Raw genomic sequence first — 13,917 nt, forward strand, 5'->3', positions numbered from 1 at the left:
GGAGGTATTATGCGAAAATGCGTGACGCAACTCAAAAGAGCAACGGAACCATCCGCAACAGATGCAGTCCAGTGGAAGCGGTTCTTAACCGAGCACAAAAAAGCATCGAATACGCTCTGCCAGTCTGTAGCCGATGTTGCTCCAGACAATATGAACAACTTGCGTGATAGTCTGCTGATACATAATACGACAGAATTAGCGCCGGCACGCAAACCAAAAATCTACCGAACCGATGAAAGAAAAAAGTTGCATTGTAATTACGCTAGACTTAACAGACCTGTATCAATTACAAAGCATCCAATAAATATCTTTATCTAAATAGAATCCCCACACAGATAGTAAATTTGCTATTTCTAAATTTCATCGATTTAACTTTAGCACAAATAAAAAAAAATGATCAATTAATTAGAAATCGCACAAGCAGGGAGGAAAAAAGCAATAGAAAAAAGAGGGATATGTGAACACATATATTGACATGCTCTATGTTCTACATAAACGAAAACATTGCAAATGCCTCGCTTATCACTAGGGTAATTAAAAATCTATTAATTAAGTTTGATAGAGTAAGTTCAACTATACCAGGGTTTCATTTCCACATCAGTGTCAGCCATTCGTTACAAACTAAAATAAATAAAATAAGACATAAAAAATGCGAAGAGGCGAATTTGGAAATATCAGTTTGACAAAAACACTCCTCTTATAACATCATCAAGTCAAATAAGTTTGAACTTTTTTATGATTATTATTATTATTATTATTTATTATTATATTTTTATGAAGTAGTCAGAAGGGTGACACCTAACAGTGCCGAAAAACTAATATAGAAAATGCAATTTTTTTTATATTCTTTTTTTTCTACAGGTAATCAGAAGGTCAAAAGTATCATAGTAACCGAGGTTACAGTCATGAGTCCCTTCATCATGTATTCCAGTCAAAATTCTTGGAATTTTTTAGATATGGAAGTGATAATGATAAAAGAAGATGACAAGTGTTTAAGTCCTTTTCAATTAAAATCGATACGGGTTAATTGAAAAGATGAAAATGCAATTAGGAACAGTGCCGAAAAACTAGTGCCGCAATATGTAGAAAACCGATGTAGAAATAAGGTTTGAGGAACAGTGTAAAAAAATAATGGCAAAAACTCGAAAAAGCAACCAGCAGACATTATATTTCAGCAAGCTTTTTTTTTTGAGATACCTATCTTTTTTGGTTTTTTTTATTTTTATAATCAGAAGGCCAGTATCATAGTAATCGAAGTTACAATCAAGAATCCCTTCATCGCATTTTCCAGTCAAACTCCTAGGAATTTTCTAGATATGGAAGAGTAAAGTATAACGTGGATATAAGTAAAGATAGTCAGACGATTGAGGATCAAGCCAACCAGATTGAGAAAACTAACACCTGCACAGAATAAACCGGAGTTGATTGATATTCAAAAAGATTGACCTGATATGAATGACAAATTCATATACATTCGAAAAGCAACCAACATTGATTACCAAAAGTGACACATTCGATAATAAAATTTCGACATTAGTTCATGCGAAGACTCATTCGACATCGGTTCATTTGATATTAGTTCAGTTTGAACTTGTGATAAAGAAACAAGAAGTTTTATATGATATTATGAACGATATTAAAAAACTTGTTACGGGGCCACAGTCTCGACTACATCAAACAACATTCCAAACAATATTTTACATTCTAATCCATCTAATAACGAAATTGTAATTGATGGAATTTCTGAAGACAAAGGTGACTTCACGTCTAATGTTGAAGCAGAAGGGGACAAGGTTTCGGAAATAATGGATGGAGTATATTGACGAGCCAAATATTATTATTATTATTATTATTATTATTATTATTATTATTATTATTATTATTATTATTATTATTATTATTATATTGGATTTACATTTACAACGTAAATGAGGGGACTGTTAGTCCCGTAGATAAATCAAGTCAATTGAGTCCCGAAAGGTCAATGTGTCGATCTCTGCAATTTGAGCAATAACACAAGAATGTCCAGGTACATGGACTGAGTTCATCATAGTGACTGTGGAAAAACGACCACATCAGTTTGAGTAGACGATACTTCAAGTCAGGCGAGAAGGTTCTGATGTCGAGAACGTTTGCTATTCTGTTGGCTCTCCATGGCGTTCTATACCAAAAATGGTTGCGCTGGCGCTCGAGCTGAATGATCGGGATATCAAACAGTAAACGAGTTGCTGTGCGTCGTGAGCCAATGGGTGCGCAGGAATAACAACTGGTGAGATCACAGTCATATAGTCCACTGACAATTTTTGAAAGAGTGAGAAAGTCAGTTAAACCGGCAAATTACAACATAGATAAGATGCCAAGGGAACTGATTGCTTCACGGTACGGTGTGTCAGGGAGCATCCATCTGACAACTCGTTTCTGGAAAGTTTCTAGTTGCTTCAAGTCCGATTTGTTTGGAGACCAGCATTGAGAAGCATATAAACTGATAGGCATGAGAAGTGTTTACAAGTGGAGCTTCACCTGCGGAGAGAGAAGATGACCGACACTGCGGCGTATCAGGAAGAATGTTGCATTTGCTTTAGTTAGCTTTTTCTTCATGTGCTCGGTCCACGACAAAGTGATGTTGATTTGTAGTCCGGGATCGTTCACTGATGAGACTAAGTCGAGAGTTGTATTGCAGAAGGTAATGTCGCAGGGGTAACAATTCTTAAATTCTATTACACAACATTTTGAAATATTAAAAGGCAACCGATTTTCGGTAGACCAAGTACTCAGTCTATCAAGATCCGCGGTAAGCAGAGGAAACATATCGGGGAAATTGTCGAAAAACGTTTCAAGTCGTCAGCAAAGATAAAAGCAACAGAATTAAATATTTTATCAGGGAGGTCATTGATGAAAATCAAAAACAGATTCGGACCCAACAGTGAGCCTTGGGGAACACCACTCAGCACTAAGCGAACAGCCGACAAAATACCATTGATGCGAACTCTCTGAGATCTGTTTGTAAGGTAGCTCCTTAGAATCTTGAGAAGTTTTCCTTCTATCCCAATGTTTCTGATTTTTTGCAGAAGAACTGTGTGGCTGATTTTGTCAAAAGCTTTAGAAAAGTCGAACATTACAAGGCACGAAGCAATGTCTTTTTCGGATATTGATGCATAAATGTAGTTCAAGCAATGTAATAGTTGAAGAATGGCAGATTTACGAGGCAGAAAACAGAACTGGGCTGAGTTGACATACTTGATAAAATGGTCGGCGATTTGCGAAAATAAAATTTTCTCAAAACACTTCGAGTAAACGAGTTGCTGTGCGTCGTGAGCCACTGGGTGCGCAGGAATAACAACTGGTGAGATCACAGTCGTATAGGCCACTGACAATTTTTGAAAGAGTGAGAAAGTCAGTTAAAACGGCAAATTACAACATGGATAAGATGCCAAGGGAACTGATTGCTTCACGGTACGGTGTGTCAGGGAGCATCCATCTGACAACTCGTTTCTGGAAAGTTTCTAGCTGCTTCAAGTCCGATTTGTTTGGAGACCAGCATTGAGAAGCATATAAACTGATAGGCATGAGAAGTGTTTACAAGTGGAGCTTCACCTGCGGAGAGAGAAGATGACCGACACTGCGGCGTATCAGGAAGAATGTTGCATTTGCTTTAGTTAGCTTTTTCTTTAAGTGCTCGGTCCACGACAAAGTGATGTTGATTTGCAGTCCGGGATCGTTCACTGATGAGACTAAGTCGAGAGTTGTATTGCAGAAGGTAATGTCGCAGGGGTAACAATTCTTAAAATCTACTACACAACATTTTGAAATATTAAAAGGCAACCGATTTTCGGTAGACCAAGTACTCAGTCTATCAAGATCCGCGGTAAGCAGAGGAAACATATCGGGGAAATTGTCGAAAAACGTTTCAAGTCGTCAGCAAAGATAAAAGCAACAGAATTAAATATTTTATCAGGGAGGTCATTGATGAAAATCAAAAACAGATTCGGACCCAACAGTGAGCCTTGGGGAACACCACTCAGCACTAAGCGAACAGCCGACAAAATACCATTGATGCGAACTCTCTGAGATCTGTTTGTAAGGTAGCTCCTTAGAATCTTGAGAAGTTTTCCTTCTATCCCAACGTTTCTGATTTTTTGCAGAAGAACTGTGTGGCTGATTTTGTCAAAAGCTTTAGAAAAGTCGAACATTACAAGGCACGAAGCAATGTCTTTTTCGGATATTGATGCATAAATGTAGTTCAAGCAATGTAATAGTTGAAGAAGGGCAGATTTACGAGGCAGAAAACCGAACTGGGCTGAGTTGACATACTTGATAAAATGGTCGGCGATTTGCGAAAATAAAATTTTCTCAAAACACTTCGAGTAAACGAGTTGCTGTGCGTCGTGAGCCACTGGGTGCGCAGGAATAACAACTGGTGAGATCACAGTCGTATAGGCCACTGACAATTTTTGAAAGAGTGAGAAAGTCAGTTAAAACGGCAAATTACAACATGGATAAGATGCCAAGGGAACTGATTGCTTCACGGTACGGTGTGTCAGGGAGCATCCATCTGACAACTCGTTTCTGGAAAGTTTCTAGTTGCTTCAAGTCCGATTTGTTTGGAGACCAGCATTGAGAAGCATATAAACTGATAGGCATGAGAAGTGTTTACAAGTAGAGCTTCACCTGCGGAGAGAGAAGATGACCGACACTGCGGCGTATCAGGAAGAATGTTGCATTTGCTTTAGTTAGCTTTTTCTTTAAGTGCTCGGTCCACGACAAAGTGATGTTGATTTGCAGTCCGGGATCGTTCACTGATGAGACTAAGTCGAAAGTTGTATTGCAGAAGGTAATGTCGCAGGGGTAACAATTCTTAAAATCTACTACACAACATTTTGAAATATTAAAAGGCAACCGATTTTCGGTAGACCAAGTACTCAGTCTATCAAGATCCGCGGTAAGCAGAGGAGACAAATTGGGGAATTTGTCGAAAAATGTTTCAAGTCGTCAGCAAAGATAAAAGCAACAGAATTAAATATTTTATCAGGGAGGTCATTGATGAAAATCAAAAACAGATTCGGACCCAACAGTGAGCCTTGGGGAACACCACTCAGCACTAAGCGAACAGCCGACAAAATACCATTGATGCGAACTCTCTGAGATCTGTTTGTAAGGTAGCTCCTTAGAATCTTGAGAAGTTTTCCTTCTATCCCAACGTTTCTGATTTTTTGCAGAAGAACTGTGTGGCTGATTTTGTCAAAAGCTTTAGAAAAGTCGAACATTACAAGGCACGAAGCAATGTCTTTTTCGGATATTGATGCATAAATGTAGTTCAAGCAATGTAATAGTTGAAGAATGGCAGATTTACGAGGCACAAAACCGAACTGGGCTGAGTTGACATACTTGATAAAATGGTCGGCAATTTGCGAAAATACAATTTTCTCAAAACACTTCGAAACAATATTCAGAAGAGTAGCAGGGCGATAATTCGAAATTTCGGACTTTTTCCCTTTCTTGAAAATAGGACTGACAATGCCTAGTTTCCATTTTTCGGGAAACGTTTCCAGCCTGTGAATGTTTCGGAACACGTTGAAAACTGAAGGAGTTAGCTCGGTTGCTAATTTGCGCAAGAACACTGGTGGAAGTTGGTCTTCACCACGACTCCTGGATATGTCCAAATTAGAGAGGACATTATATACTACATCTCTATTGATTTGATAATCGCTGGCAACTCTTCCGTCAGGTGGTTTGGAATCTGACTCCCCCAGTTGTACATCCAAAGTGTTGCGAGTGAACACACTGATGAAGTAGTCATTAAACAGATTTGCTTTGCGGAGATTACTGTCGGCAGACACTTCATTCCACCTGATGACTGAAGGTAATCGGCTGTCTTTTTTCAAACTCTTCATGTATTTGAAAATTGATCCAGTGTTTCTTCCAGAAAAAAGCTTGGTTTCATATTCCACTCTGTCTTCATCCAGGTACAAGGCAGCTTCATTTCTCAGAGATCGAATTTTAGGGTCGCTTTTTTTGTGTTTCTCAGCCGTACTAAGCTTTTTCAGAACGTTGGAGGTGCGACCAGTTAACCAAGGACTGAGTTGGGCACGGTGATTTGATCTGACCAGCACGGAGGCATCAATGATTTTAAAGATCCAGTCGTACCATTCATCTACCATTTTGTTATTATTACTCTAGCAAATAGGGCTGAAAGGTGTTTCCAATATCATATTCTTTGCATCGTCGTAGTCACAGTTTGTGAAACTGTAAGATTTGGATCGCCTCTCATTCGCTGTTGGAGTTCCACTGCAAAGCCAGGTTGATTTAACTGGTCTATGGTCGGAGAGCGGAAATGATTTTTCAAATGATTCATCAATCAAGACATCATCAGTGTGATGCGGTGATTTGATGAGTACAAGATCCAGAGTTGTTGATCCACGGGTTGGTTCAGTTACTAGCTGGCGGAGCATCAGTGAGTCCATATGACTGGTTATTTCATCTTCTTAGTCGTCCGTTGAAGAGTAGAGGCTCCAATCCGTCTTAGACAGGTTCCAATCGCCAGTGATGAGAACATGATTGAATGATTCCAGAGTTCATACTGTGCTCAAAAAGTGTTTGACTGAATCAGTCGATAGTCGGTAGGGACTGTCCTTGGGCGGGTTGTACACACAGCACACTAACAACTTGCAATCCCTGAGAGAAACAGAGACACATACGTAGGAGGATGACAATAAGTCTTCAGTAGAGGCAATATAAACTTGTTCGAACTGATAACTATTTCTTTTCCCAATTAAAACTCCTCCATGAGCCGAGTTCCCATTTCTCATTAGACGGTCGGCTCGGAAAATTGTAAAGTTCGGTAAAAAATTTCAGAGTTTTTCATATTGGATGTGAGCCAGCTCTCACTGAAACAGAAGATATCATAGGAATGTGCATTGATTGCATTGGCGTATATGAATCTCCGTTCTCTGGTGAGAAGACTTCTTGTGTTCATTGTAAGTATCTGTATCTGACAGTTCTCTAGTCAGCAGTCCTCAGAGATGTTTTCGTCATTCATAATGAACTCTTTGTCGTCGACAAAAAGTCTTGGAAACTTGATTTTTATTGCTCGGGGGTTGACATTGTTGTTGATCAACTCGCGTCGTTTCTTTAGAAGTTGGTCTTCAATTTGTCGTTCATCGCGGTTCATAGACTTCGAGATGAAAACTTTTCGTTCTTTGTACTCTTTCAGGGTGGCAGCTTTAGCCAAGACTTTTCTAACATCCCACGGATTATGGAATGTAATCAGAAGAGTTCTAGGTCTGTTGTTGTCGGGCGAGGGTCGCCCCAGTCTTTTCATGTCTGTTATTGTCGGGTCCTCGCTAAGGAATTTCATAACTTTATTGAACTCCTCAGACTGATAGTTCAAGACTTCAGTTCTGATTTTGGAGTCACTTTCGGGGATACCATTTATTCTGATTTGATGCTGATGGGACTCCGTTGGTTGGCGCAATGGAGCTGGTACGGGAGCAGCAAAAGCGGTTCCGCCCGTGTTTTCCACTCTACAGTTGGTAACTGCTTGTTCGACTGCTGACTTAACTCCATTCACGAGTTCTTGACTTGGCACTTGGTCGATGTTTTCGATAAAAGAATCTCGGATAACTTTCTTCACTTCAAGAACTAACTCTTTGCTTCTTATGTCTCTCTCACGATCGATTCTCATCTGGGAGATTGCTTCTCGTAGCAGGCAGATTATTGAGTCCTTGTTCATCTTGTTGAGATGACGATTGAATACTTCGGTGTCACCACGAACCATCTCGTCGATGGTTGTATAGTAGTCTTTAGGCCGTGAGTCAAGCCTGCGTCGTCCTTTCTGCGAGTCCATTTCAATTTCGGAAGAGTAGACGGGGGTCTCAACCGCTGCCCCGGATTGCTCCATCTATCTGAAACTATTTATTAACATAAACCAAATGTATAGACTTGGTAAAAGTAAATCCTCAGAACGAAGGCCACGTCCCATACTTTTACGCCTATCATCATATTGGGATGCTCGGAAATGATTAGTTAAAGCAAATAAACTCAAAAATTTTCAAGACAAAGTCTTAATTTCTAAGTTGCTCAACAGAGATGAACAAGCTGTGAAACGCAAAATTATCAAGAAACGATATGAGATGATAAATCACGACCAAATACCTCGCAATGAGATAAAATTTGCGGCCTCACTCTTGAAAGAAAATGTGAAAAGATCGAGTTAGACTGGCTACAGCTGTAATTATGTCTGCTTAACGTACAAAGCCTGATGAGTAACAGCAAGCGTTTTAAAATCCTCAACTATCTTAGTTTACATTCTCCCGATATCGTCTTTCTCACAGAGACCTGGCTCAAACCTAAAAACACCAATACTGAAATTTTTCCATTAAACTGTCCTTATTCTGTTACTGCTCGGGTTGATCGTGCTTGTGGAGTGCTTGTGGAGTGTTGAATCTACTCTATTCTTTCTTACAATGCAGTCTATTGCATTGGTTTATCGATTTATTCCGGATATCGTAATCATGTCTTTCTTCTTGTTTACAACCCCCCTAATACATCTGCATACAGAAAACCGATCAATTCTCTAATTGATTTTAATCGTTATTTCAATACTAAATTAGCATTCCTATCGTGCTCATTCACACTCATGGTTGACTTCAATATGCCCGACATCTGCTGGACATCTTTTCTGGTCGTTCGGTTCACTCTAATTTGTTTCTTTCTACTATTGAGGAACTTGACTTATTACCCCTTGTTTATGAACCATCTTATTTATCCGGTAACACCCTGGACCTGATTTTGTCATACCATACTGAGTTTTTAACCGTTTTCCTTGACAAAAAATTGTTTTCAGACGACTTTCCTTGTTTGATTTCTTTACAATACCCAAATTAACACTGAGCACCGCTGGGCAAAACTTAAGCTCTCAATTTTCGAAACCTTCATTTTCTTGTTCAGTTTTCAATTAAATTATCAGCCCTAACTTTGATAATCTCATTTTTACTCAAAACTCGAGTTTTGGCTCATTAAAAATCGAAGATTGTGTACCTCACTGAAATTCTGAAATTATGGCAGTAATAAACTTTGCGTGTTGTAAAAAGACCAAAAGGCGGCAACAAATTCCTTATTTTTATTCGTCCTAAACTGTTCATCTTCTTAACAAACATCGAACAGCTTCAAGATTTAACAATAACAACCTACGTCTGTCTTCATTACAATACGATATTGATTTATCAAATGAACTCGATAAAACATGTTTATTTGAATCCTTATCTCCGAATTTGAATCATGACTGTTTTAAATATCTGCGCTTAATTACTAGAAAACGACTACCAAATCAAATGAACTGGAAAGACAAAAAGGCTACCAATTCTTTGGAAATAGCCAATCTTATGAATGATTACTTCTGTTTTGTGTTCCTACTAAGATAGAATTCTGCTCTAGGTGCTCATGACTACCCTTCAATTCTATTAAACATGCTTCAAATAAATGTTGTTCAGGTTGAAACGTCACTCGTCTCAGCTTCAGCTACATGTTTAACCAACGACAACCTTCCAACTTTTGTTCTTAGCAACTGCAGCAACATTATCGCGCCATTTGTCGTTCAACTTTTTGCTAATGTCTTAAATACCCAAAAATGGCCTACACTTTGAAAATGTGCTTACATAACACCCATTTTGCAAACTAACAATCCCGAAAATGTTGAAAACTACCGCCCTATCAGCATCCTACCTCAATTATTGCTTATTCTGGAGAGAATGATTTTTAATTTTTTATATCCTCGAGTGAGACTAAGCATTACTTCCGTTCAGCATGGTTTGATGACGAAACGATCAACCATAACCCAACTTCTTGAATATTTTGACAAAATTTATTCAAATAATGAGATGAATTTTAAAATTCTTTCTGTATACTTCGATTTTTGCAAAGCTTTTGATCAAGTACCTCATCATATTCTACTAAGCAAACTGGCTAAGTTTGGATTTGATTACACGTTTCTCGAGCTTTTCTCTTCGTATCTGAGTGATCGTACTCAAATTGTAATGATTGAAAATACATTTTCTTCGATAGGTTATGTTTCTAGTGGAGAGCAGCAAGGCAGCGTCTTAGGGCCACTATTGTTTGTTCCCTTCATTAATGACATGTCAAATGCTCTTTTAACTTCTGACTGTTATTTGTTCGCCGATAACAGTAAATTGTATTCCAGCGCAACGCATTTTGACTTTCAAAGAGATATAGATCTTTTTAACCAATGAACTATCGAAAATGAATTGACGTTTAATGCAAATAAATGCGAAATAATTTGATTCAATTCTAATGAGTCGGAGACATCGCTCTGTCTTAAAGATATCTCTATTCCTTCGGTATCATTTATCAAAGATCTCGGGGTCACAATTTCTCAAAATTTGAGATGGGACAACCATCTTAAACTCAAGCTTGCTGCGGTTAATAAATCTTTTCATTTTATCAAACGTTCAATTCCATACAGCGTCTCATTGTGGACCGAGTTTAAATATTATCGACTTTGTATACGAAGTATCCATCTCTACGGCAACCAAATCTTGTTTCCTTCCTTACTTTACAGGCGCAAACTTGAATTGTTTAAAAAAACGACTAAAATGGGTGACGGGTCTCAGTGACTACACTGAGCAATTAAAGGTGACCAATTCCCTGCCAATATTTTTCCCCATTGCATTATACGGCTTGGTTTTCCTCAATAAAGTGCTTAATGAGAAATTCGAGTTCGACATTTACAACTTCATTAATTTTACCTTCTCCGCCACAGATCTTCGTAACACTGCCTACCCTAGAATGACGGCAACCAGGAAATGTCGTCCTTTCTTCACAGAGCAGTTCTTCTTCTACCGCGTGTGCCGAAATGTAAACATGCTATATTCCAATGATATTGCAGACATTTTTTGCATGTCCTGAAGCGTTTAAGAAGTCACCCAAAAACTATCTGCAAGCGAGGGTTAACTCATTTGATTTAATCAATTCCTGTACTATGTTTTTGGCCTATTGCATCAATTGCCGTTCATAGTACACCTTGATTACAGTAATAAACCATGTAAATAGCCTTTCAACAATCTGTATGATACCTTTATATATATTAAAGGGAATTCATCTTTTCAGTAGTAGTAGTAGTAGTAGTAGTAGTAGTAGTAGTAGTGGTAGTAGTAGTAGTAGTAGTAGTAGTAGTAGTAGTAGTAGTAGTAGTAGTAGTAGTAGTAGTAGTAGTAGTAGTAGTAGTAGTTGGATCAACAGTTTTATTCGACAATAGTTATTCGTCATACTTTTCGACATTAGTTTTTCAGGCACTGTTCGTGTTCCCCGTCGAAAGATCGAAAGTATCATGGTTTCCGATGTTACAGTCAGGAATGCCTTCATCAGATTATCCAGTCCACATCCTCGGATTTTTTTAAGATATGAAAGAGCAAAGTATAATGTGGATAGAAGTAAAGAGAGTCAGATGGTTGCGAATCAAGCCAACCAGATAGAGAAAACTAACCCCAGCACAGAATAAACCGAATTTGTAGGTGACTCAAAAAGACTGACCTGACATGAGGCTACGGGTCTATCATATAATTTATGAAGCTGCGCTTTGATCCCTTTGCTCCATAAATTTCTTCGAAAGTAGTTAATCATTAAAAATGCCAAATACACAGGCAGCGTTCGCAAACTGTATTGAAAGACCAACTATTTACCAGACCGATATTTTACCAAAAAATTTAGAACATGGACATGTAACAATACTCGTTAAACAAACTTAATTGACAGATGCATTGACGCCGTATAGCCTGGTTAAAGACAAGATTTTCACGATTTCTCAGCAAAATTTTGTTTGTTCTAACCGCTTCCTTTCCAAATGGTCATTTAATTGAAAATTTTTTAAATTGAATTATTGCATTGTGGTCTGGAAAATAGGTCGGCCTAGTAAAAAACATAACCCCCCTGTATTGCTAAGGAGAATCTCTAAGTAGCCATTTTTAATTTGAGAAAATTCCAATCGATAAGGAGCCATTCCAATTTTCTCAAATTCAAACCACTCTTTAAGCGCAGCATTATAGATTCTGCCCGAAACTCCGACTGAAAATTTTTATTTAAGACGTATTTCATTCCTGGTGTTGATGGTAAAAAAAAGTGGGTAAAGCCCGCAAACGAGCGGAAGAAACTACCAAGCAATTTTTGGCTGCCGGAAGAACTGCTTGTAAAAATTAATCAATTTGCATTTTCACATTAGTGAACTTGCATAACGAGTTTTTTTAAACTTCCAGCACAATTTATCACCTAAAGGCAAAAAATCAGTTTTTACTGGTTAGGACGGTTCAAGTTCTCCATATATTTTATATGATTTTCTGAAAAGAGATTTTATTGCTCTTTTAATGTGACATTTCACGAAGAACAATTCCCGGGTCTTGATATTGGATCCATGCCTGCTATCGTTTGATTTTTCCAGAAAATGACCCAGTGGGGGCTAACACACATTCAGTGTGAGTCAAAAACTCACAACCAGGCGTAAGTGATGCAAATGAACTATTGTGTACTCTTGAACAGTCGTCATCACCGACAGGGGAGCTACTTCTACAATTTTTGATACTTATCAAAGAGTATCTTCTGCATCTAGTCCTCGTAATGTGCAAATGGAGATTCAAGATACTCCAGTTTACATAGATACACGTGAAAAATAACACAACTCAAGATGCACTTGGTTTGTCTGATGCCATCGAGTTTCCTTCTCACACTCCAACTGCTCAAATTCACTGTGCAGCAATATAGATTCTGCCCGAAACTTCGACTCAAAATTTTGTTTTAAGGCGTATTTCATTCCTGCTGTTGATGGTAAAAAAGTGGGTAAAGCCCGCAAACGAGCGGAAGAAACACCCAAGCAATTTTTGGCTGCCAAAAGAACTGCCTGTAAAAACTAATCAATTTGCATTTTCACATTAGTGAACTTGCATAACGAGTTTTTTAAACTTCCAGATGCGTTCCAAAAAATCATATTGCAAACAACAAAAGCTGGTACGCAAAATATACACGTTTTGGCAACAATAGGAGTTCTGACATGCTAAAGCATTGTTTCAGGAGGTAAAAATCGTAGTGAGCGTCTGTTTCATCTATGACATACGTTACGAGGTGTTTTTTAAACTCTTCATTTTTTTTTCGAGCTAATATTTTAGCAAAGTTCGCCGATTGGAGATCCTAATATAAGGGTTGCATAATTTTTGTGGTGATTTGCATTCGTGGTCGGTTCCAAAAAAAACGAATTTTCTGCTTTGCAGTGTTCAAGCGCAGACCATTTGTTTGGTTCAATTTCAGTATGTTCTTAAGGTCTCGGATCACTTTTTTTTAGTCGTCAGCTAAAATTTCATCACTTGAATACCAGTTGATATTTTTGACTCTAGCTGTTTAGCTAGTGTCTGAATTGTTTTTGAAAAAAGGGATGGGGCTTCAGCATTGCTTGTTGAGGGTTGAAATACTCATCTGTGATTGGTGAAATTCAAAACATGGTTGATTAGAAACAAAAGACTTGAAGCGAAATTGTAATTGCTATATTCTAGGTTTCTAACTGTGTAAATGGTTATAAAAATCGTGATTAAACAAAATTTGGTGGTTTTGACTTTACCCACTTTAATGAAAAACAAATGACAAGAAATTTTTCTTATTATTTTAAACATCGAGACCTATTATTATAAGCGGTTATGGGCTATAGAAGCTTCCAAGCACCAACAACTAGATGGATTCCGAATAAAGAAAGAACCGTTTGTTTTCAATGGAAAACCTGAACATATTCTTGTATGGTGTGAACAATTCCTAGCCTATATTGAAGATAAAAATTTAAGTGTAGATTCTAAGAAATTAGCAAAGCCAACAGGAATGCTACCTTGCAGATGATCATTGCTCAAAACAACAGTAATGGATTCGAATTAT

The 13,917-nt window shown here is 38.0% G+C and overlaps 2 protein-coding genes across 4 annotated transcripts in view; both read right to left on the minus strand.

Annotated features, from left to right (window-relative positions):
• The window catches only part of LOC134838950 (survival of motor neuron-related-splicing factor 30-like), a 131,112-nt gene that overhangs the window by 16,519 nt on the left and 100,676 nt on the right, over nucleotides 1-13,917 (minus strand). The gene's annotated exons all lie outside the window — the stretch shown is intronic.
• The window catches only part of LOC134838946 (dnaJ homolog subfamily C member 7-like), a 175,496-nt gene that overhangs the window by 15,056 nt on the left and 146,523 nt on the right, over nucleotides 1-13,917 (minus strand). For 2 of the 3 annotated variants that reach the window (XM_063854311.1, XM_063854309.1), the window contains exon 2: nucleotides 580-624. In XM_063854311.1, the coding sequence (XP_063710381.1) occupies nucleotides 580-611 (32 nt within the window). In that variant the 5' untranslated portion in view covers nucleotides 612-624. The remainder of the gene's footprint in view (nucleotides 1-579; nucleotides 625-13,917) is intronic. The other variant, XM_063854310.1, reaches the window with a different exon arrangement.

The sequence above is a fragment of the Symsagittifera roscoffensis genome, chromosome 2 (assembly GCF_963678635.1).
Source record: "Symsagittifera roscoffensis chromosome 2, txSymRosc1.1, whole genome shotgun sequence".
Lineage (NCBI taxonomy): Eukaryota > Metazoa > Xenacoelomorpha > Acoela > Convolutidae > Symsagittifera > Symsagittifera roscoffensis.